This window comes from Carassius gibelio, chromosome B4 (genome assembly GCF_023724105.1).
Source record: "Carassius gibelio isolate Cgi1373 ecotype wild population from Czech Republic chromosome B4, carGib1.2-hapl.c, whole genome shotgun sequence".
Lineage (NCBI taxonomy): Eukaryota > Metazoa > Chordata > Actinopteri > Cypriniformes > Cyprinidae > Carassius > Carassius gibelio.
In genome coordinates, this window is record NC_068399.1 from 18109491 (window position 1) to 18136022 (window position 26532).

At 36.5% G+C, this 26532-nt stretch overlaps 1 protein-coding gene across 1 annotated transcript in view; it reads right to left on the reverse strand.

Moving 5' to 3' along the window:
- Positions 1 to 26532, reverse strand: part of exoc4 (exocyst complex component 4) — a 112442-nt gene that overhangs the window by 15184 nt on the left and 70726 nt on the right. The window contains exons 11-14 of the mRNA XM_052554332.1: positions 20140 to 20359; positions 6414 to 6550; positions 3992 to 4147; positions 2693 to 2871 (exon numbers count right to left, since the gene is read on the reverse strand). Of these exons, the coding sequence (XP_052410292.1) occupies positions 2693 to 2871; positions 3992 to 4147; positions 6414 to 6550; positions 20140 to 20359 (692 nt within the window). The remainder of the gene's footprint in view (positions 1 to 2692; positions 2872 to 3991; positions 4148 to 6413; positions 6551 to 20139; positions 20360 to 26532) is intronic.

Consider the following 26532-nt stretch of genomic DNA (forward strand, 5'->3'; position numbering starts at 1 on the left):
TTGGCGATAAAGGTACTTTAAAAACTCCAAAAACCAACAGACCGTTTGACCCACGACTTTTTCTTTGGCACTGAAGGCTATAAATGCTCAAAGCTCTGCGTCTGTTCTTCAATAATCTCCCGAGAGCTATAAGAAGATGGATTTTGAAGCATGTGAAAGGCAGGGGGTTGTTTGGACAACAGACTTAAGAGTTCTGTGTTTTGTTTGTCTAGCCAAGGTGGGTATAAGTTGGTAAAAGGTCTTGTTTTAAGGCATAAGTGCAATGGTCAGAAGAACGTAATGGCATTATGTTGCAGGCGTCCCGAGTTCGAATCCCGGTTCGAGGACATTTCCTGATCCCACCCATTTCTCTCTTCCCCACTTTGCATTCTGTCTACTCTACACTATCCTATGCTAATAAAAGCAAAATGCCAAAAATATATATTTTTTCAGTATTAAGGTTATATGTAAACTACGAAGAGAACGTGTGCTGAATAAATGTGACTGAACCAAAGAAAGTAATGTGAACAAATAATTAATAACATCATCTCATAGCATCTCAAATTCTTTCTGAAACGCCGGAGTAAAAGCCCGTTATCAAAATGATTAGCCACTTTTACCTTCAAGAAGTGTCTGACATAAGGCATTTACCACCAATTGCTAGCAAAAAGTGTTTATCCAAGTAATGCATTACCTTTAGCAAAAGAGCCATAGTGGCTCTTACTTTTTATATTGCACCAGTTTAAGAGACTTTAAATGGAAATGCTGCATTATCTGTGAACTGTTGCTATATTCAGTTTTTAATTAACAGCATTCGCATACACTAACACAGCTTCTCTAATATTTCATCTGAATGTACTGTATCCATTCAAGTAGCATCTTGAGCGCATGAGATGTCTGAACACTCAGAGAGTGAAAAATACAAACAGCATTACGAAAAAAAGGGAGGACATACAGAAACAGAGCTAGCCTGAGAAAATTAGGCCGCAGATAAATTTGAGCAGGGCCATCAAAGATGGGCAATGAGACGCAAACCCTCAGTGTCTTTATGACCAATCAAAGCCCATCGATTTCTACCCAAACAGCAGGTCCAAGACTGAAGAACGTATTTGATTGCATTAAGATTCAACACCATGATGCTGAAGAGCAGGATTATCACACGCATCTTATCGCGGAGGTCCGAGTGTTTGTTTTTGCATAGACCGGAGAGACGGAGATTGAGCAATGCCACGGATTAAACTCACTGAGACAAGGACAAGGTCTCTCTGTCTGTCTGACAAACCACCGTACATTCTTTGTGGAATACTTCTAGCGCACAAACGCCACATCAGAGTAGTCACAGGTGCATGAAGGATGTCTCTTCCTGACCGCGGTGGGCCTTCGTTTTAAAAAGACAAGGGCAAAAGAGCTCTTTCTCTCTCTGTCTAGGAACTCTCTTGACTCGATCCACTTCAAAGCTCAGTCTCTGGTGGTGAAACGCTGTTTAATCTCCCCCACATTACACTAGCAAACGTGTATTAGTCTGCAAGACAAGACAGGAGAAAATGACTTGTTCATACCTGACTGGCTCCATAATATAAAATCCAATTTAAGGGGGGGGTTACAGAGATAAGGGTTTCCGTCGGCGACGGTCCCATCAGCTCAGCAAACACTAAATAATGAACAATGCTGAAGCTGTCCCACCATGATAAAACACTCCATTACGGCTTCTGCACAGAACTAATGGTAATTACACCACATCCTCCACCGCGCTTTTATTGAATTTTTATCTGCTCCGGACGCGAGTCGCTATGAAGCAGTCTTTACCCCAAAAACTGAAGTAACAATAGTTTTAAAATAGCTTATTTACAGATTTTAGTGAAAGAAGTGGAGGACATTCTGACGGTATTGTGTGAAGTTTGACTGATGTGGGCGAGGTGACGTTAGAAATGCAGAGCTGAAGTTTCACTGAAGTCTTGAAACGGAATATTCTCAAGTCATTATGTAAAAATACAGTTCTTCTTTTGAACTAATGAACTAAATTCTATCAGTTCTGATGAACTGGCAAAATACAACTCGGCACACAATGAGGTCTAAAAGTTGGGAGACACTGGGAGTTAAGTCTAATTTACTAGACTTAACTGGAAAAATACATAGTACATTTAAGGATTATGAAAAAGCCCCAAAACAAAATAAAAATGCAAAAACTAAAAAAAAAAAACTAAAAACTAAAAATAAAATAAAAACTGCTACGACTTAAAATGAATGAGAAATATTGTTTACATTTTTAATTGTTTAAATAATTTATATAATTAAAATAAAAATCAAAAATTATAATAATAATATATATATATATATATATATATATATATATATATATATATTTAAAATGTAAAAAAATCATTAATATAACTTTTTTAAATAAAATAAAATATAAATAAATACTAATAACATTGTACTGGAAATACACAGTCAGCTCAAGGATTAAGGAAAAACTTACTACTTAATTAATAAATATGTTATTATTACTATTTATAATTTTTTTAATTTGTTTTAAAAAGTGCACATACCATATACCAGATAGATACACAAAATCAAGTTAATTTTTCAGTTCAAATGATCACTTACCAAACTGAAAACATTTTGACTCACAAAAAATTGTGACACACTTTCATCACTGGACAAACCTCCAGCCAAACCACAAAAACACACAAACACACACACACACACTCACTGGAGCTCTGGGGCAGGTTGCTGAAGAAACCCCTGAGGCGAGTGGCAAGCCACTCCATGCTCTCCTGCAGGTTAGCGAGGGCCTTCAGATCACTGACGTCCCTCAGAATCTCATTCTGAGGAATCAGCTTATCACCCAGATTCCCCGTCAGAACCTCCGACTCCTTGGCAAATGCAGCCCTGTGGGAGACAGAAGGAGAAATAATGAACATTTGTGTTTTAACGCATGCTTTCCCTTACCCTCCTTCTCATAACCACAGCAGCAGCTGATGCTGAGCTTCACGGGCACATTCAGATAAATGATGCTCAAGCAAATCTATAAAGTCAGTATTTTCTTTGACCTCCTCTACAGGTCTGTGACGAATATGGGAGAAAAAAATCCACGCGGCTCATTTCTGAGAACTGTGAAATTCCTTAAGATAAAATGCAGCGTCTATTGAACGGAGGACTTTTTAACAAGCTTTTATCGCTCTGTATAGGATTGCCATACATGTGCCGTAATCCCTCTTTAGCTGATGAAACTGTCAGGGTCATTTATATGATAAAAGCCTCCCACGCGCTGTCTGCGCTTAGCTTCAACAGGTCGGCTAGATTGGATTTTCTCTGTCCCACATAACCCGTTCATTTATTTATTGAACAATTGCAGGCCATGGCACATCCAAACCGACGGGCGAACACTTTGAGGGCAATTTTGATAAAAACGAAGGCACCCCTCCCTCTAGTCCAATCAAAGTTTTCCTCATACTTGTGTCTTCTTTAATTCAAGTGTGCACTTGAGAGGAAAAGGCAGGAAGGGAGGGAGATAGAGCGAGCAAGTGAATTGAAAACAGAATTGCGTGTGTGTCTGGGATGCTGGAATGTTCCGGCAGATATAGTGTGGTTGCCTGAAGTTGTATTTGTTGTTGTTCAAAGATGTCTGCGGAGGCTATAAGGGCCAGATTTCATCCTCTGTAACACAGCACACAAGCAGAATACCAAAATGCTTTGTCTGTGTCAAACAGCTAAAAATAACCTTCATTTTCAACGAAGACAGAAAGCCCAAATGCAATTTCTGAAGCTGAGTACGTAAGTGTGTTTATTGATCTCTTTACAGGACGTAGAGGCCTGTGGATCGGTGTTACACAGCAAACGTCCCACGGCGTCTCTGGCTATGTGTTAACCTGCTCGGATGTGAGCTGATAGGAGTTGTGTGAGTGTGTTTGTATATACTGTGTGCTCTGTGATGAATCTGTGTGGTGAGCTCACATTGGGGACAGTGTGTATTTGTAGTATGTATGTGTTTATTAGCGTAAGCTCTCACCGTGTGAAGTCCTCTTCCTCTTCCCTCTTCTGTCGGAGCTGTCTGGGTTGGGTCATGCTGGCCCAGTTGGGCAGAGACTGCAGCAGGCGGCTGATGTCTTCATCTTTAGCCCAGGACGCGCTAATGGTCAGCTTCTCCTCGCATTGTACGATACCCCTTCAACACACACACACCACACACACAACAGACTTAAAACCACTTCAGGACTAAACAGAGAAAATAAAGAGAATAACATAACATAACATGACATAACATGACATAACATGACATAACATACATAACATATAACATAACATATAACACATAACATAACATATAACACATAACATAACATCACATCACACAAATGAAGTGCCAAAAAGGAAATTATTTTATTATTATATATATATATATATATATATATATATATATATATATATATATATATATATATATATATATATATATATATATATTAGTGCTGTAAAACGATTAATCAAAACCAAAATAAGTTTTTTTTTTTTTTTTACATAATGTGTGTGTGTGTGTACTGTGTATATTTATTCTGTATATATAAATATGCACACAAGCATGTATATATTTAAGAAAAAATATGTTTAGTTTATATATTAAATATATTAATATATGATATAGTTTATATGAATATCAATAAATACAAGTTAATAAATGTACATATTTTCAAAATATATGCAGTATGTGTGTGTCTTTATATATGCATAATAAATATACACAGTACACACACATATTATGTAAACAAAAACATGTTGCAAGCTAGATTTGAACCTGCATTGTTCATAATGTGCTAAACGCTGGTCTGACACATTATTATAATCCTCCTTCTGAATAACATTTTATTTTTTCAATAAAAACTTTTTTACATATTTTATATTTGCAATATATTTAATATAAGTTCATTTAATTATAACCATTAAACATTTGTATATTTTTACTGGTAATAAATGGTATGTTTTATATATATATATATATATATATATATATATATATATATATATATATATATATATATATATATATATATATTATACTAAATTCTAAAATGTACACAAATATAAATAATCTAAATTATTATATTATATTATATTATATTATATTATATTATATTATATTATATTATATTATATTATATTATATTATATTATATTATATTAAGAGTTCAATGTGATATTAAGAGTTCAATCCAGAGTTCAATGTGACTGAAAATGTGCTTAACACTGGCCTGACATGTTACATCATCTTCCTCAGATCCTAAGTTCAAGTTAATGTACACTGGAATAGCTAAAATACTATGGAATTTATTTTCACACTTTTAAACGTTCATTATCTAGTGTTTCGTTAAGTACTATATAATGATGTTGTTAATGACTTGTAAATGGAAGTAATCATAAAGTGTGATGAAACGCTGAGTAAGTAGCTAAAATAAGAACAAAGTTTATGATTGGCTCAGGAAATGGACAAGCTCCATTTCACTTCACATCTCAAAAATGCCAAAATATGAAGATGAACCGTAAGTTCAGATAAATGTCTTCAATATTGCGTAAGCGGGCCATTAAAAGTGTGCACTGGATGACAGCTGAACACGGTTCTGCAGAAGAGTTCGGGAGATACAGAGAGGCAGACGAGGCCGCGGATGAATGAACTGTTATTGTCTGCGACGTGCAGATTGATTGAACAGATCATGTAGAACGTAATGCAGTGCGTTTCACTCATCTTATGGATGAGAAAGAGGGAGAGAACAAAAGAAAGACAGCGAAGGAGACAAAGAGAGAGACAGATTGGTAGCATGTGATTATTGTGCGAGGAAACGGCTGCTTCTGCACTTTCCATCCATGATTGAGCTCAGTTCAGACCCCTGCTGACTTACACATATGTGAGAGACACACACACACACACACACACTTCACTTAAACACATGAGTAAACCAATGAGATCATCTAATGTTTCCGAAAATCCAGCAGTAGACAGATTTTCCTTCATCTTAAAGACATTTCTAACTCTTTTAATGGAGAATAATTAATGATCTGAGGCATTATGTAATTTATTGATGTTAGATGATCCTCTTAATAAAATTAATTAGCATTAGAGAGAAATGCTCCATCTGTCAGATTAATTCAAATAAATCTTTTTTGCACTTTCCATTACAAGAACCGGCTCTTAAGAGCCATTCCTGAATCTGTCTACACTGGTCATGCTGTTTTTGATTCACCCAGAACCACTTCATAAGAGTCATTAGCTCAAGAATCAGACTACACTGGACACATATTACGTTCTTTTTGCATGCAGCCCATTTTGACAACAAGATATTTACTGCCATTATGTTGCAGTACACGTTCGTTATATTGAATCACATTGAATGCAACAACACACTCACAATCATTTTTAGTATTATTACCAGTATTATTACCTGTATGCAGAATTGCAGATCTCTTTGTACTCCTTAAGCTTGTCACAGACCATCTCCAGAAACTGGTTGGAGTACGCACTGAGGTCCTGCATTAGACTCATTAGATCCTGAATGGACTTCTCCACAACCACAGTGCTCTGAAAACACAAACAAACACACACTCAATACGATACGCTCTGAAGTCAGGGCATCACTTCTATTCGTTTCTAAGGATCAGATGATTGCCTTAGAGACTGTAAATGTCACTGTTGTTAAGGTGCGGGGGAGGTTCTGGTCTGAGGTCAGGGTTGAGTTTAAGAATGACCCGTCCAGACGCCCTCTATAAAGGACCGTGATAGACTACAAAATGCTGCAGTCTATCTACTCAATTGCTCGCTTTTGAGCAAACACGTCAAATAGCCCGGAAAACAAACACGATCAAAACCCTCCATTCACCTGTCAGATCCAGACAACCCTTCTGTCATAAATGAAGCATGACGATACAGAAACATATGACCTGACCGTGGATATTATTTTAAATGTGTGGCAATGACAAACCTCCACTCGTCCACATCCTTCAAGCACTTCCTCCGCCCTCCCTACCATTTAACAGTTTTACCTTGCCATCAAAGCTAATGACTCTAAAGCAGAATAACTTTCTCCTAGAACAAGGCACAAAAAAGGCCACATTTTAGACACTATGAAGGGCCAAAACAAAAGAGCCATGAGTCTTAGCACAGTTACCAACATTTGGCTGTGTTTCTAATGCCAGCAGCAACTGCCTGAAAGTGACAGCGAACGTTAGCATGGCATTGGCAACGTTGCTGCCTAGTGCACCGAACCATAACTTCCTTGTGGCATTGGCACAAACTGTCTGTTTAATTGGACTCAGCCCTAACCCAATCCAAGCACATTGTGACCCATCCCGCCCAGCAGGGGGCAGCAGCGAGAGCCCCGAGTAGTTTGTTCTTATTAGCACATTGCTGCACATTTGACATACAATCTGATAATACACATATCAATGCCTGCTGTTTGTGCCCCCTGCCTGAGCCCGGGGGCGGAGAGCGAGGTAATGATGCGTGGCCCTGGCCCGTTGAGTTCTCTGGCAGAGAACCGAGGGGGATGAGGGAGAAACGACTCAGCAGGGGAACACTAGCCTTCAAAGCTGTGCCCCTGGTCACACTGGAACAAGTCCATCAATGCCATAGAGTGTTCGATTATGTTCGTGGATGGGTGTCTGGAAAAGATTGGCATGACTACTGAGAAATGAGCGTAGAACATACATATCAAAATATTTCAACATTTACATGGTAATTGAATGTATATATATATATATATATATATATATATATATATATATATATATATATATATATATATATATATATATATATATATATATATTAGTGGGTGTAACGGTACGCAAAAATCACGGTTCGGTATGTACCTCGGTTTTAAAGTCACGGTTCTGATCATTTTCGGTACAGTAAGAACAAAAAATTAAAACATTAAACAGCAGGTTGTTTATAACTTTAAACTTTTTTTTTTTTTTTTACAATTTGTCTTTTTTTTTTAAATATATATATATAATAAAAAATGAATAAGAAATAAAATAATGCTGCAAAGTTCTCCACTAAATAAAGACTCTATCTCAAACCAATATCACATTATAAAATATAATGAAAAATATAAATAAATAACTATGATTACAGTGCAGCATTACCAATCCCAGATTTTAGGCCTGCTCGTATTAAAAAAAAATATATAACTCTTCCAAAGTGTAAAGTGCAGCAACAAAAGTTTCAGTTTTTAGACCTGCTCAGATTTCATTATTGCGTTGGACCGATCAGAATTAAGAGCAAAAAGGTCTGTTTAAATGCAGACGGGAGCTGCGTTTTGAATTACGGTCATTTTTTTCCTAGTTGTAGTGATGTTCACACTCACGTGATGCCTTTTGAAAACTTAGAATCAGCTGCATGGCGGGATTTGCGCTGAACGCTGAGACTTCCGCCACTTAATATGTTCGTGTGGAAACACGATAAATGTAACTATGTTCTCCAAACAAAATATTGCATTCGGTCATTCGGTATTTTTAATCAATTTGATGGTATTTGATATAAATATTTTGGAAAGATGGATGGATGAACCGATGGACAAACAGACAGACAGAGACAGGAAAATAGATAGATACAGATGAAGTCAAAAGTTTACATCCCCTTTTCAGAATCTGCAAAAAGTAAATTATTTTACCAAAATAAGAGGGGGTCACACGAAATGCATGTTGTTTATTTTGTACTCACCCACAAGAGAAAATAATAGTTGATTTTATAAAAATATCCTCATTCAAAAGTTTGCATCGCCTTGATTATTAATACCGTGTTCTCATCTGTTTTTTTGTTGTTGTTGTTTAGTTTAGTTTTTCATGAGTCCCATGTTTGTTCTGAACCGTTAAACTGCCTGATTTTTTGTTTAGAAAATCCTACAGGTCCCCCGAATTCTTTGGTTTTCCAGCATTTTTGTGTATTTGAACCCTTTTAAACAATGACTGTATGATTCTATGATATGCAACTATTACAGACGGTTCAAAGGCTCACTGATGCTCCAGAAGGATAAACACTGCATCAAGAGCCGGGGGGTGAAAACTTTTGAACAGAATGGAGATGTGTACATTATTAGTACTGCCCTTCAGAGGCTACAGTAGATAGTTATGTGTATCCCACAAGACAAAACAAGTTAAATTTACCCAGATCTTCAAATCCAAAAGTTTTAAATAGACAGTCAGTCTTTGTGATCTCATTTACACAAGTCGTGGCCGGTCATGACAAAAGGAGCAATTGAGAAGTGATTGTGAATTTGTTGTGGCCTTTAGGAATGTCTAAAGCCAAATGAAAAAAGTGCATTAAAATCAAAGTCAATGTTTATGACCTTGGTTCATTTTATATAAGCAACATAATATTGAATAGATCATACATTTCCGATATACTGCCCAGCACATAATAAAATCTAGAGAGACTGACCAGAGAAATATCATACTGAAAGCTGCAATATTTGCTCTCTCTCTCCCCGTCTCATTTGTGAAGCTCAATATTTCCCAGTAAACAAAGTCTCTAAGCTCCATTATTCAAGTAACAAATGCCCCAGCGCTCTGCGGCACATGTCTAATTCTCCTCATTTAACACACTCATTCGTCTTAGCCCCAGAAATCATTAAAAAGTAATCAAGCTCCAGCGAGAGAGAGAGAAAGAGTGAGAAAGGGAGAAGGAGAGGAAAATAAAGCTGAAGGATGGATAGAAGCCTCACAAGCAAAACAGACGGCAAGAGCTTTAGAGAAAAAAATCAAACCAGCAGAGGTTCTCTCGTCTCCTCGCAAGCAAAATCCTTCCCTTCTACTTAAATGTCACACTGTGCCATGGGAGGTTTAGGATGTGTTGCCGGAAATTTCTACATCTCCTGACCCATTCTTAGTCTGCTCACACTACAGAGCACCTTTGAATTCTTATTGGAGTATGTCCAGCCATGCCAGCCTTGATTACAGCTTTTTATGTACAGAGGTGTTTAAAATGAGCAGAGCTGCTGGAGGGAGTGTCTGCTAATGGCAGAAGGTTTAGAGCAGTATAAATGAAGAGAGTCATAATAATGAACGCTCAGCGTGCAGAGGGGCTCAACTGGTGAACGTCCATGAGAGGGAAACACAACATGCAGTGGAGCGGAGAGAGAACTTAACACACATGCAGAGGCCTGAGTGTGTGTATATACACACAAATCACACCACACATACTGTGAGACACAACAGCAATGGCTTTTTAATGACTGCCTATATGCATATATAAATAGAGAGAGAGAGAGAGACAGAGTGGTAACAACGCACTGAAACACAGGGAAGGAATTTACTATAGGCTAGACTTCTATAAAGTTCTCATTATAATGCTGTTTATGGCAGATTTGTGCTATATTTTCATCTACATTATCAAGTGATTTAATTGAAGTATGCCCACTGTTGAATAAATGTGACAAAAAAAAACACTGCTGCATTATTAAAATATCAGTATTAAAGAGAAAAGAAAAAAAAAAGAAACATTTAAAAAGCAATATTACAAAAATACGAAAAAAAGGTAACAGGCTTTAAATAACTATATGCAAGAGTCAAGCATCTACAAACAAATTCAATTTCAGTTAACAGGTTTAAAGATCAGGAATCCAATAACTAGAATTATTCAGGACATTGACGAAACTGTGCTTAAAGCTGCTTTACACAGTTTCTGTATTAAAGTTACTTTAATGAGAACATCCCCAATGTCTCTTGATATAATCAGCCAGTTGGATGTTTTTTGGGCTTTCAAATAAATGAGGAAAGCTTTTGACCAGATACTTTTAATAGAGTAAAATTTTGGCGGAAAAACTTGCAGCGTGAGCAAAGATGTCTATACAGTTCCAATAAGCTACTAGAGTATGGGGTTCACACACCTTTGGGACAAACTTACATTCTTCACTGAAAATCTTCTTGCTTTACATACAGAATAAGTAAAAGATTTAATTGATTAACATGTATTACACGTACAGTATAATTTAGATAATATTTAGCATATGTGCATAATTGTGATGTCAGAGTATTTCTAGATCATATGAAATATTGAACAATTAACATATATCTTTAATTTATTAATTAAAAATGAATGAAGTGGGTAATTCACGTTCACAGAATTCTTGGCTAAAATTAAATATCAAGTATATATATATATATACCTGTATAAAATCCATTGTTTTTCCATTGTTAAGATTAATTTCCATTACATTTCTAGGCCTAGAAATCACAATGTAAACGTTTCTGGGTTTTCCCGTTCAGAACGGATGACAGGCTGGTGGACAGATGTTGAGATGAGGCTGTGTGTGTTTAGAGGAGGTTCACGGGCCATGGGTTTTCTCCATTAATCCAGTTCTGACCCTACAGCACAGAGTTCAGAGCATTTAACCTGAACCGTTCCGGCACTTCAGACACACACACACACCTAAACCAACCCATACCAGCGGGTTAAAAATATAAACATTTCTACATGGTGTGCATACCCACAAACCTTTACAGATTTCATAGTAAATGAATATGGTAGAGCAATTTCTTATGACATTAGAAGCATGAAAACGCATGCAGAAACACACAAGCCTCTCCAGGGTAAAGGAGTGTAATGCATGAGAAGGGCAGCGGTGCGACAGTTCATTCATCATTGTCAGTGTGACTGTACACCACTGAGACCCACAGACATGCACACACGTGCCAACATGACCCTACTACTCAACCGCAACACCACCACAACACATCTGTGTGAATAGATGCAGATGCAGGATTCTGCGTCTCCTGTTGTGTGTGTGTGTGTGTGTGTAATGCTTTGTTTAAAGGGTTAGTTCACAAAAATAAAATACGGTCACTATTTATTCACTTTTTTTTCATACAATGAAAAAAATCTAACTACCTTTCTAATCTTTTTGTATTCTATTTTCTTTTAATTTATTATGCAATTATGTGTGTGTGTGTGTGTGTTTATATATATATATATATATATATATATATATATATATATAAGACCTCTAACACTAGCTTGCTCTATTCTTTTTTTATTCTATCTGTTTCCTTTTTATTTATTACATTACTTAAAATCCCATGCTACGTGTACTGCGTTTAGCTAACTGAGACTTGTTATAGCACTTATAAATCATTGCTCTTTTTGTTGTTTTTGATTGCTACCACTGTCCACATTTGTAAGTCGCTTTGGATAAAAGTGTCTGCTAAATGAATAAATGTAAATGTAATGTAAATGTAAATATGAGAGCTGTAGAAGATTTATAAATTGTATTTTATTACATTTTATTTAATTATTTAATTTTAGAATATATTATATAATTTAATTTAAAAATATAAAATAAAATATTATTTTTGTTTTGGGTATTTCTATGATTATGTATTATTATAATTAAATAATTTATTAATAATAAATAATAATCATTATTAATAATAAATATTAATATTAAATATTTTCTAGTTTTTATTAAGGGGAAAAGGTCAATTTTAAAGATCACTAATTTTTATTATTCACTTTCATTTCAGGTGGACTATTCTGATAAAAATCTGTTATACAAGAAAAACACGAAGTTGAATATGTGATTAAATGTGTATTTGTGCATGAACTATTTTTTCAAGATGCTTTTATATACAGTAGCTCTCGGCATCCTGACGGGATGAAGTACACGCCAAACACACAGGCAAAAACCGCAAACACATATGACATGTGTAACAACTAAATGTAAGCCTGTTATTTCTTCTAAAGCGAGTTGTGTGAGTGACAGGCTCGAGCAGCGAGGCAAACCGAGCAGAATAATAGTACATTTCCTGCTGTAAATCCGCTGGCAAAGGATTACGTCTGTTTTATTAGAAATGATTTAAATAAAGGTACACTCTGCAGGAGAACTGATTACTAAATAAATGATCTCAACAGTGTTCAATCCAAATGTAAATTCACATTCAACATCGCCGAGGGTCAATCTAAGCTGTGTGTTTATGGGTGTGTGCATGAATACTGACTTCATCTAAAGCTTCTAATCAAATCAAGGATGAATTTGTGCCAAAATACCACAGATTTTAACAGAACATGACTTCAAGCAAGTAAAAAATTAAGTTCTTGTGTATACACCTCTAACCTTGCACCTCCAAACTTGCTTACTCACTTTTTCTTTCTTTTCCGGAGTTTTTCCAAAGTCTTACTTCAGCATAATAATCTAGGCCCACAAATAAATCCATCATAAATGTAGCAGCTCTGAGATGTCAACTTTATGTTTAGTTCTCTAGGCTCACATACACCCCCTGAAATAGAGCCATATGGGGCTAATGGTGTGGGGAACAAACAGAAGGCAATGATATACACATTATCATTATGGAACGGATGTTTGTGTACAGACATATGCACACACACATCCTGCAGAAAAACCCTGCACTGTACTGGAATTATGTGGAAATATATTAAAATGACTTAAAAGAGCAGTTATCTTCAAATTCAGCTCAAGCTACTGTAGGCCTCAATCCAGAACTTGGCATGCTTTAATGCAGCAAGGACTGACAACATTTTTGGCCACTTTTGCATTGTTTTAGTTCCACAGGCAAAGATTAGCCTCACTTCTCCAGAGTTAAACCCCTCGTACATGTAAACTAAAATAAAGCCACAGTCCGAATTCAGGCTGCAGTTGGTGATAACCATTGTCAGTCTCTTCCACAATCCCTTTTTAGGTAGGGGTTTAGCCCAAGGTCAGGCTGGAGTCGGGTTGGGGAAGATCATTGGCGAGAGTTGGGATTGTTTTTCGCCCCACAGGTGGTAAACATAGTCAGCAGGCCACTCTGGTGCAGTCGAAGCCCAAAAGACTAACGCTGGCCTGAGGGAGGAACCCAAGTCAGAAAAGAGGACAGAAAAGAAAAAAACAGGAGGAGGTGACTGTGCCCTAAAGGACACAAGAGAGAGTGCACACTGCATCACTGTCAGACGAATCTTGATCAATTCCATCAGTTCAATTGAAAGGACTGTAGTCTTTTGAAGTAATAACATGAATTTGCCACATAAATCTAGTTCAGGTCTCAAGTCGGCTGACCGAAACATTAAATTGGAGGTTCTCAAACTGCAGGTCACGAAAAGAAGTTAGAAGGGGTTGTGAAAATGATGTATTGCCATCATGGAAAAATGACTCTAAATACTTATATAGCATATTAACAAAACTGTTGGAAATCAAAAATTCCATAAATGCTAAATTATTCTATGACTTCTGATTAACTTTCAAAACTGTTTTTGGCTTGATTGGCAATGGAGCCAGTGACAGGGGTTCTCCATTTAGAAGCATTATTTAGAATGCATCTGTGACCAATGAAGAAAAACAGTTTTCTTAATGGAGAGATCCTTCTGCATCGCTTTTAAAAGATTTTCCAATCCCATTCTATCTGTAAAATAAAATAGCATAAATTTGGGGTTGGAACAGCGATCGAGTGCTCGAGTAGGCCTACTCAGCTGTGACTGATGATCAATCCTGAAAACAATAATCATGAAAGGTTTTTTCTCATTGGTTATGCAAAGCATCCAAATTAGGCTATAGAAGTGAAAAGAGAGAGAAGCATAGCTCCGAAGTCAGGTAGAGATGTCTGGTTTATAGGCACATACATATCTGATTAATCTAATATAGGATTAGTTGGGATATTAACATATATTAACATGCTGAATGCGCTGCATATTACCAGTGTTTAGTTTCATGCTCAAATGTTATGCCAGATATTAGTTATCTGAGATGGTCATATTGCTTTTTCAATATTTTTTTCTTTTTTTTTGTACTGATATTTTAATAATGCAGCAGTGCTTTTTTGTCATACTAGTTCAACAGTAGGCATACTTCAATTAAATGTGAAGAAAATTTCAGGAACCACTTGATAATGTAGATGAAAATATAGCACAAATCTGCCATAAACAGCATTATAATGAGAACTTTATAAAAGTCTAGCCTATAGTAAATTCCTTCCCTGTGTTTGAGTGCATTGTTATGAAAGCACATCACGGTGGGAGCTCGCCCTCTCTCTCTCTCTCATGCTATACACATCACTGGCATTTCATAAACAGCATTATATTTAGAACCTTATATAATGTGATATCTATAGTAAATTGTCTGCTTTCCCTGTCCTTGTTTTAGTGCATTGTCATGAAAAGCATAACGGCGGGAGCTTTCTCTCTCTCGTAACTTAAAGTTCACAGGTATTTGCATTCTTTAGTGCAGATAAAAGTTGTAAAGTTGCAGCTCATGCAGGCAGCTATTCCTTTTTTATTAATTTTTTTAAATTGCTGCATTACAATCACGATCGAAATGAGAAAACGCCAAAAATGCCCATCCCTACTTAAAAAACAAATACAAAAAAATAATCCTGACAAAATCAGGGTGATATGGGGGCCAACATGTTGATCTTGCTGTGATCCTGGTGTCTGTGGTTGTGAGAGACCTTTAATATCAGCTTTAAAATATTTCCTGAAACAAAACAAAACAAAAACATGGAAATAAATTCCAGACAAAATCAGAGTAACTGGCAGGCCATCATTTAGATCTGGTATGATCTTGGTGTCTCTATACAGAGAATAGTTCCTACAGACTTAAACAATGTCTAGACAATGCCACCCAGACCTGTCTGTTTTGGTTTCTGCAGTGATGAGAAGTCCCTAATAAAGGCCCACGCCATCTTTGAGCTGTGCTCTTCTAACAGAGCCTAACACTACAGGATGCCAATCAAATGATATCACACACACACACACACACACACACACACAGACCAAATATACACCCCACACAACACAGACCCTATAAACAAAAAGGTCACTCTCATTAGTTCAACTCTAGACTGATGTGTAGGGCTGTGTGTGTGTGTGTGTATATGTTGACAGTGAATACAGTGTGATTAAAAAGGTCAGCTTCATTAGCAAAGCACTGGTGGCAGCTCAAGTCCACGTTTCACAAAGAGCTTTGACTGAATGGCACAGACAGACAGTAAATCACGTCTCTAAAAACAGACTTGTGAATAAAACACAGCTGCGAATAATAAATCTTTATTAAAACATTTACTTTTTTTGTGCTTTAATAGTTTATTTGTATACTTGTGTCATTGAAATTTGTCAATTAATTAGTTTAAAATAATTAATTAGTTAAAAGTTTTTTTTTTTTTTTTTTTTTTTATTGATTATTTTTATTAAATATTTAATTTGACCTCATTTCAATTTTAATAAAAAAGTGTTTTGGTTAAGAATAACAAAACTGATCATTACAAAATATAATTACATTTGCATTTGTTAGTGTGAATGAATAATGTAAACTTTAACTAAGTACCAATTCTCAATATTTTGGCCACTTTTCACTACCATCAGCTAAAACCAAGTGCATTCTTGATTCTCAAGGTGTCTGGACATGTAAGCAGCACTGTAGATCCTGTGGTGGGGAAGATTAATAGAGCCAATCTCCAAACATGCTGCACAGTGACCCCCTCAAAACATTTCTAATGAAATAAATCAATCAGTGGGCCCAGGACCTGCAGATAGCATCAGTGAAACAGATCAGCAGAGAGAAAGAACTGGAGAGGACTTTAAGGCCGAGGGCAGGCAGAGCATGGATAGCCAGGACTTCTGATATCATTGGCCTTGTTATCATACTAGACAAAGTGATTACAGCCAACTCCAACTTCCGACACAGGAGCACTGATAGCAGGGGCTGTCTGTATTTAAACAAGCCCATGCTCGAAATTGCAACATCTAATGCTAATGCAGTAACACTTCTCTTTGCCAGAGCACACAGCTGTCCATTCTAATATGTGCCAAGAAACCAGTCTCCAAATTTTCATTACACACAGAAAAAAAACTGCATTGTTTTTAATTAAGTTTAACAATTAAACTAAATGTCTACTCTCCATTAAGATTAGCCTTTGAAAAACAACCTTTTCCAAATAATCAGTAAATGGTCGCGTTGTGTCATCTGTATTTAATTTTAAGCAAATGAAAACAAGCATGTGATTAATAGAAGAACAATCTGTTACATGTTATTCTACCTTGAAGTTAATTTGTCAACATAGAAAACATGTTTTCAAAACAAAATGTGTTTTCAAAACGGGGATGAAATTTGCATAAAAACGTTATTTTTCAGTATTATTAAAACACAAACACACACACCACAATATTTAGATGAAATGTTATTTATAAATGCATATAGTTATACAAAATACAATTACACATTACATATGATGATTTTATGGTTTATTTATATATATTAATGCCTACCCTGATTACGGTGGTTGTCCAACAAAATTAAGTTTAGGGGACAAGTTTATAGAAGGAAAGGTGACACTGGGTTATGGCAAAATTGCTCAGCTTTAAAAATGCTGACAACAACAGACATAAAATCTGTCCTGAGAGTTTTTCCTTTGCAGAACTGTAAGTAAATGGGAGTGGGTGTTAATGTGTGTGTGTTAACATGGCTCCTGATGGCAAAGAGCAGTATATTTAATGTTGTGAAACTAAAAGAAAACCCCCTTTCCCCACGGATCAGTGCTCCACTTCTCCCAGGCTGATTTCTCATAAAACACCTGCTGTAACATCCGAGCCATGGCACCTGGAATACACTGACATGCACCCATAAACACACACCCACATCTCTCTGTCATCATTTCCGTGACCACAGGAGAGCACTACTTTAAGCACCATTTGCCTTCTCCATTTGGTCTACAATGCATCACAGAGGCAATAGACAATCTGGAGAGAAGCCTCAGTCAACTTCATGGCTGCTCACAGGATGGATGGCTGTTCAATCTGAGAGGAGGGTCAATTTTAGTCTTGTACTTTCTCAATGACACCGCATTGAACACTGGGAGCTGGAAAACTAAACTTTAGGATCGTACTCCTAAAATAACTTCAGAAATGGAGCTGAAGCTGACTTTTCCATGTATTTTGTCGTCCAAAAAAAAAAAAAAAAGCTCTGCTGCTCTTCAGTCTTGCTTTACACCTGCTCTAGGTGAATATATGCTAATGTTTGGCTCAATGGGATGTATTAAATGCATGTTAAAACAGAAAACGTAAAAACGGTTAATTGAAATTGTATTACTATTTTACAATATCACTGTTTTTACTGCATTAAACGTATAATACAGTCTTTGTGAGCTTCACATTTAAAACTATTTAACTTTCTTGAAATATAACAGGCCATTTGGTGAGTAAAATGTTATTTACTCACTAAAGCCAAATTTTACCCGCATTTGGTGCTTGGCAAATGTTCATTTTGGCCCCTGATGAACAAGGATGCGAAGCCAATGCTTTCCGAATGCTGTGCCGATTTTCTTTCCTCTGCGAAGTTCAAAATCAACAGGCACTTTGCAAAGTCTGTGAGAACACAAACAACTTCACACTCTAATACAGCTCTTCATGAAGGGCTTCATTAAAGTGCCTCTGAAGAGCAAACTCTCTCGTTCTCTCTAACACACACAGACCACGACCCAGGAAACGGTTCTACAACACTACAAAGCAAAAGGCCTGGAAGGGACGTGCCACGCAAGCTGTCAGGAGCAAAACTGCTTTTTGATCGAAGGTAATTATAAAGGGGAAAAAAATCCCAAACAAAAGAACATTTTATGGAGCTCCCGCTATCCAGAGAGTCACTCATTAGCCCAGCAGGGTAATTAGCAAGATGCCGCAGTCCTCGTTAAGGAGAAATCATAATCGTAAACAAATGGCTGTGAGCTTTTGGTGCCTTCCCCTAAGTAATGAACCGCCACTGTTCTCAAAATGAAAGCAATGCTAAGACGTACACACACGACACACAACTTGAGATGACAGGTCTCAGTTTAAAGAGTAAGGGGGCCCATAATGGCTCTCATCTGAGTTACAACAGAGCGCTAAACTCATTACACTCGGCACAAGTGCATTCTTGCTCTCGCATATTTGCAAAGAGAGCTTCTCGTGAGGTTAATTGACCAGATCATGGATTCAGAGAGCAGGAAGACATTCAAATAACTCAGCTGTACATGCACAATTGCACATGAATACACTCAGGAACAAACAGACACATGCAGCTCAACATAGAAGACAATATCTGTTTGGTAGTTTCTTTAAGGCAGAACTAAAATAAAATAATATTAATGTAAAATATAATATGATAATTATATAATATAATATAATACTATATAATAATATAATAAATATAATTTTATAAAAATTCTGTCATTTAATCTAAATTAAATTTAAATTAAATTTATATTATATAAAATTATATCATATTATATTATATAAGGGACACTAAATGACTGTATTATAAATTGGCATTTTTAAATCATAATATATTATATTATAATAAAGTAAAAAAAAAAAACACCACTATCCTCTATTTTAAAATGTCATTAATTTTTTATATAATATAACTTTTAAATTATAATAAACTTAAAATCACCACTTTCCTATATAATATAATATAATATAATATAATATAATATAATATAATATAATATAATATAATATAATATAATATAATATAATATAATATAATATAATATAATATAATATAATATAATCAGCACTAAATAATCTTATATTTTAAAATGATTCTTTAAGGAGCATGTAGACTACAACAAGAAGCAAATACTGGAAAGCTGAGAAGTGAGACCGGACTCATTCCCTTAGCTGATGAACTAAGCACATCCTGTGGTCTCTATGGCAATAAAAGCTTGCACTTCCTGTGCTGCCAGGAAGCAGTCCTGGGAGAGACGGACAGCTGGCAGCTGGTCGCCACAGTGCCGCGCTGTGTGTTATATAAGCTGCACTTAACTGCTGATTCCAGGTCAGCCAGGATCAAACACAATTTCAGCTCCAATTATGATGTAGGTTGATAGGGGGGTAGGTGGCCTTTATCGGCACTCTCGAGAGAGTGAAGGAGAAGAGACGGGAAAAGAAAAAAATAACCTTCCCCCTCTGTGTAATTCAGAAGAGAAAACAATCAGACCGGGCTTTTGTACACTTGACCGGTAGGCAAATGCTGTTTGAACAGTTAGTCTAATAAATGGATCGACTAATGAAAGGGAAGGAGAGCGGGAATAACAGAGGGAGAAAAAGAAGGCTGTACTATTTTTCCTTGCATGTATGTGTGCACTTATACATTCTCTGAAAAATCCCAAGAAGTTCATTTTAGGATCATTTAAAAAGAAAAGAAAAGATACCTGTAGAAGAGGTCTTTGAACGCCCAGGTTTTTCATGGTGTCAGCGCTGGCCAGGATTTTGAGCGGGTCGGACACTTTGGTCACAGACTCAATCTCTTTATTGGTCTCGGTCCGGACCTGGCTGAGGAACAAATCGTTGATGTAGTAGGTGAGGAAGGTGCGTAGCTGACACTGCTTGGCCTGAGCTGGACCCATACGGGACTCGATCTCCTGAATAAACCTGAGGACACGGAAAACAAAGCATTTTCATTAAAGTAGAGAAAAGAGACATGTCCATGCAAAGTTTGACTAAGTTTGCATATATCAGAGTTGAGGCTTATTGGTTGGCACATTGTGCAGTGGTGCTGATGTGGGAAATCTGGGTTTGAATCAAACTTGTTTTGTGTGCCAATTACTTTTTGGCATATCGGTTTTATTTTGCATTTAATTTCAAAATGTACCTTTTTTTAATTATATAATAAAAATTATATTATTAGTATATAGCAATTTGAGATAAAAGCTTAAGAAATACAATTTAAGTTTTTTTTAATATTCATAAAAAAAAAAAGAATATTAAAATTAAAATATTTTAATGTTATCATTTTCTGTTCCAGGTTAAAATTGAATTTTGAATGCCAGTTTTTCAGTATGGCCTCAGACTTTAAAAACACACATATAAGCTCCATTTCTGGCTGTTAAGTACTGCACATACACCATGTGTGTCGGTGAGGGAGCAAGACAGGTGTTGAGCAGGGACGGGCCGTTGCGTACGAGCAGACAGAGGCTCATAGATCAGCAGGAACGCTGATTTATCACTACAAGACTACAGCTGCACAACCCCCCAACTCTAAACACCTCCCTCAGCACTGCACAGCCAATTAGTCAACCCAGCAGAGGGAAGCCCATCCACACATGTGCACGTGAATGTGTGTTTGTGTGTGTGTGTGTGTGTGTGGAAGCATGGCTCAGCCCTCAGTAAGAAACAACTGTACCAAAGCTTTTAACTTTATAAATCTTTTTTTTTTCCATAACAAACTATAAAATATTGTCTATAAAAATGTTAATGCGCTAGCAGTGGCAAATAGCTTTGATTTGCTATTTAATTTGATTACATTAATGTTTAAGTTGAGATTTCCAATAATTGTTTTAACTGCTACTATGTAAAAGGAATATTGCTATAACAAAAAGCTGCTTCAATAATTTGTTTGAAGTGTTTGCAAACCAAATGTCATTGCACTTTTGTTCATATAGTAGTACTTTTAAATGAAAAAAAGTGCACAATACACTACTTTTGAATTCTTGAATTTTGTGGATCACAATGTGATTAATCACAGTAAATCATTAAATTTAAATCATTCAATTAATCGTGATTAAAAATTGCAATCGTTGTCCAACACCAATAAAAACCAAAGGAAACTTTTAAGAGAAAAATTGGCCCTTGCGGCCATTAAAACATTGTAAATCTTCTTTAAAAAAAATTCTCACTATGCTTATTTTAAGAAACACTAATAGAAAAAAAATTATTATAAAAAAAACACCAGTGTTACTGTAAGTATGCACAATGTATCAGTATACTGTATCGGTTATGGGCCGATATTGGAGATTTTTAATTAGTCAATATTGGATATTCAATCCTATATGCTCATTTCTCAAATGTGCATTCTTTCACATTTTGAATTCTTTTTTTTTTTGTCTTACACACTACATACAGTAATTCCTGAGCTCATTAGCACATTGTGAGTCATTTTATTCATTTGTCCACCTGATATATTAAAGTAAACACTAATGCATATGGGACATAGTTAAGTGATAAATAATAAATGATATGATAATGATAATGATAAATAAAAACGAACCGTTCGGTTCTCCACACATGGTTCGCCATGGGCTGGGACCGCAGTTCAACTTAAATCTGACAAAGCATCTTTAATATGGTTTGCTATAAATAACACGTAAAACAAACAGTGTTCAGCTAATATATGTTTCTGTTGATGCATGTGCATTCTGAATTCCCAGACATAAAAAAAAAGTGGACAAACCATGCACTCACAATGTGAATGCCTTATGCTGGAATATGAGCAGTCATTTATACCGTCATCACCCAGGTGCTGATAGCGCGTGCACAGATGAGACCTGAACAGCACACGTTGATGTCTGTGTTTAAACTAATCTCATTTAAGCTTTGTCAGTTTAAACATTTTGAAGCCAGAGGATGCGAGCTCGCGCGTGCAGTGCGAAGATTTGTGCGTTTGCTCATCCGAAGCCCACAAACCCGTGCCTCAGAACATGTGCAAATATAAGCTTTCTCTGAAGTATTGTTTTTAAATGGACAAATTCACACAAAAATGATGTCAAAATGCTCGTTTTGGTAAGTATTCTAAAGCAGACATAGCCGGCTGAACGTAGGCCTACTGGATCAGCGCATTCTCTTAAAGTGACAGTATTTATATTAATTGAACAGCAACAACAAAGAAATCACTCACTGCTCTTGATTAAAACGTTTTTGTAACTTTAATAAAGAACAATCTTTAATTTATACAGTCCAATATGCTGTTTTACATTTGATTACTTTTTTCAATATCTGTCCCTAAAAACTAATGCTAGACCTCCCTAAAAAAAAAAAAAAAAAAATCACTGTTTATTTTATTTGTATCTTTTCTCTATTGTATTTATTTGTGCTGTTGCTCGTAGTTCGATTTATTTATATTTTTTTTAAGTATAGTTTCTCCATAAACATAGCACACCGAACCATGAAAAAGTTGAACCGTGCCAGGTGCCACACCCCATATAGTTATAGAATTATCGGTATTGGCCAGAACTTTAAAAATGGCGCATCTCTAATCAGTTCAACAATTTATCAGCACCAATGACCATGTAGTCAAGCTTTAATTTTTAAAATGAGGAGCTATAAACTTCCAGACAGAAAAGTGTGCATAAATTGCATAGTGTAATTGAAGTGTCTCAGTTCAAATTTGTTCTGTGCTCTGTGTATCACGTAATTCTGCAGCCGGGACTGTATATAATATATGGCAGGGCTTCTCAGGACCCTCTTGAATAATTTGGCATGGTTTCAAAATACAGACAAAGATAATAGCTCAATCTCCACTTCATTATGTCACCAATATAAATGTCCTCGATAAGAATTATTCACACCAGATGGTGTCTCTTACTTCTGCTCTCACTTGTCTAACAGACACACAGCAACATGTGCACACAGCAACACACATACACATATCATGAGTGCAGCCTTCATGTGATCACCTCGCTGTGCTAATATTTAATTCCATAAGTTTGTCTGATCACTGGTCTTGTGAGGTAAATGGAAGGTGACAGCTGCCATGAAGGCTCGTTGGCTCTCTCAGTTAATCAAGTTTTGATTCATCCAAATTCAAAGAACAAAAATGCATCAGGGAAACTGTGAGCATCACTACAGTGGCCGCCGTAGCAGAAGCGTGTGTTAAAAGAAAGACCCACAGAACAGCCTGGAAAAAAGTAAGTGAAGAGCAAGAAACAAAAAACTGAATGTTGCCATATTGTCTGGTTTTTAGATTTTGTCACTTTTGCAATCTTAGTTGTCGTCTGGAACTCCGCTTAAGTGCTAATCAAAGGAACAGCAGACAAACTTAAAACTGTTCAACCTACTGGGCAAGAAGTAGCAAAACACTCTCTTTCTGTGTTTGATCTGTGGCACGCTGCTTTAGGCAGGTGGAGAAGTTGGACGCTCCTCTCTGCAATCGCAGAAGACGTGTGAACAGCATGTGAGTGTGTAACCAGGCTTTAATGTGCTGAGAGATGTTTGAAAACTGAGTCAAGAGGAAAAGGGTGGAAAAAGAGAATCAGGCTAGATCGTTACCTGGGCCCACAGACGCCCTGCTGAGAACAGCCACACTTTTCACTATGAGAATAACAGAGGGATCCATGCATTTTTTGTAAATATGTGCATTAGTAGTAAACATAATGAACACTTAAACTACATTTTCACTGCTTGCTTATGATGGTAGATTGTAAGCCATCTATAAATCAGAGAAGCCATTCATTTCCATTTCAGTTATGATTCTCTATGGAATTTCTGGACTCGATATCACCTGTGTTAAAATGTATTACAACTATAAGTATGTGTGTGACATGACATGACATATATATATGAACACATGCAATTTCTGTAGAATGGACAGTTATGAACAAATGAGTCAGACATAATTTATTATTGTTTTATATTATAATTTTAACATCATAACTTATAATATAATACAATAAAGGCTGTCAGTATATTTAAATCATTAATCGGATTAATCACACCCTTTTTCTGTGGTTAATCCTGATTAACTGTACACTGTCAATTGCTATATCCAGCAAAGTAAACCAACCAACCATCAGACATATCAGATATGCGTTGCTTACTGTAAAACTCCTCCACTCTTCAAAACAACAGAGCTTGTGTTTTAAAGCAAGAACATTTGTTGAAAACGCAACGTGAGTATTTATTCTCTCCGCTGTCTCTGTTGTAATCAGCTTGGCCATCTTTACATTAGCGCTGTTATGGATTGATTGTTTGAATGCATCTGTGTACTGGATAACTGTACTAGAAACTTTCCCGGAGTTTATCAGCTTGAAAGGATATGATCGACTTTTACAATCACAAATATTAATGTTAACAGCCCTAAATATAATATAATACAATATAATAGTAAATTACAACAATAGAATCCAAAGGTTGCAGACAGCAAAAAGGCAAAATTCTGAAAATTCAATAAGGGGCTGCCTAGCATTCTTATCATAAAACCCCCCAAAGTGATTTAAAACAGGGACAAAATGTCTGAAAGCTCCAGAGCACAACAAACACAGCTGGACCTTCATCTCCACAGAGATACCATGAAGACACCTTGGCAACTGCACAGCGTGGGCTATCCATGTCTGTGAAATCTTAATTAACAAGTCACACGTTTATTGTGAGAAAGAAAGAAAGAAAGAAAGAAAGAAAGAAAGAAAGAAAGAAAGAAAGAAAACACTGTAACAGAATTTTTGCTGTGTTTTAAAGTAAGCAACGGGTGAAAAAAAAAAAAAACACTGATGTGGGATCAGAGCAGGAACAGTCACCATACTGAGCCCCCCTCATGTCTGTAAGCATAACTCACAGCTAATAAGGGGATTATGGCATGTAATCAGAGTTGGGCTCCTTTACATTCTTTACTGAAATACAATTACTGCCGTGTGATCGGGACATAACCATTCAATGATGGATGATCTTAATCCATCCAGAGGATAACAGAAATTAAACATATGATGAGGGTCTGGAGGACTAGGAAAAATGATTATAACTCTACTGTGAATAAACAGAGGTTTTAGCCTGTGTGTGGTCACAAGATTCATTATTTCCATTTCTCACAATCGCAATCAGGGACATGAACAAATTCCAACCCTGAGTGTTTAGATGTGCATATTTGGGACTATTTTACAACCACCCAGAACATCCTACAGTTGCGACCGCATCCCACTGCGATAAAATAAAAATCCTAGTAACCATCCATAAAAAATCTAATCAAATAATACAAAAAAGTGTTGCCAAGTAGATTTAGATAAACACTTCTACTTGGTCAAATATTTCTCAGTAATAGTTGGATCTGTCAGCACCTTCAGTTCAACCTCTTTGATTCAACATCAAGCTTTGACAGAACTGTAATTCTTCACTGGTCTCCACTGTAGGGTTCGGCTGAATTCACTGGCTGACGTCTAAAGCAACTCATAGAATGTGACTCTTCTGAATCAAAGCCCTCATCCTGTAGACGCTCGCTCTCACAGACATACACAGACCGAGAAACACTGCACACACACTGAGTCCCAGTTTATTAGCGCTGACTGCCTCTGATTGCGCTCAACAGCATCTAATTAACTGTCATTAGAAAGCAGATGTCTGTGCCCAAGGCCTTCACTGGATTATTGTGTGCAGAGAGCCCTGCCTGTGAACACACACACACACACAGAAAATGGTACGTCAGCCACTTCCTGTATTTCTCCCCTCCAAACCAATTACAAGCTCGGTAATTAAACCATCCTTGTAGTATAAAAATGTAAGTATTTGTGTATTATTGAAGATTACTGAACAAAAGGGTGAGGGAGGACATGAAGGATAGTGTAGCTGAGTCATTTTTTCAATAAGAGAACAGCGCCCTGAGGTTTGCTGTCTGTCGTTGGCTCAGCAGCTGGGCAGGTTGGCTTGTGTAACATGACATGCTGCAGTCTGGCGTAATATTCACTTCTGAAGACTGACAGAGAGCTTCATGTGATCTGAGAGAGAACACGGAGGACACAAACAGAGTGCTCACACACAAAACACCTACAAGCCGTCAGATTCGCCAGGTGTCACGCTTTCACAAACTTTTCTGCTTTTCTACTACATTTTATATCTAGACATAA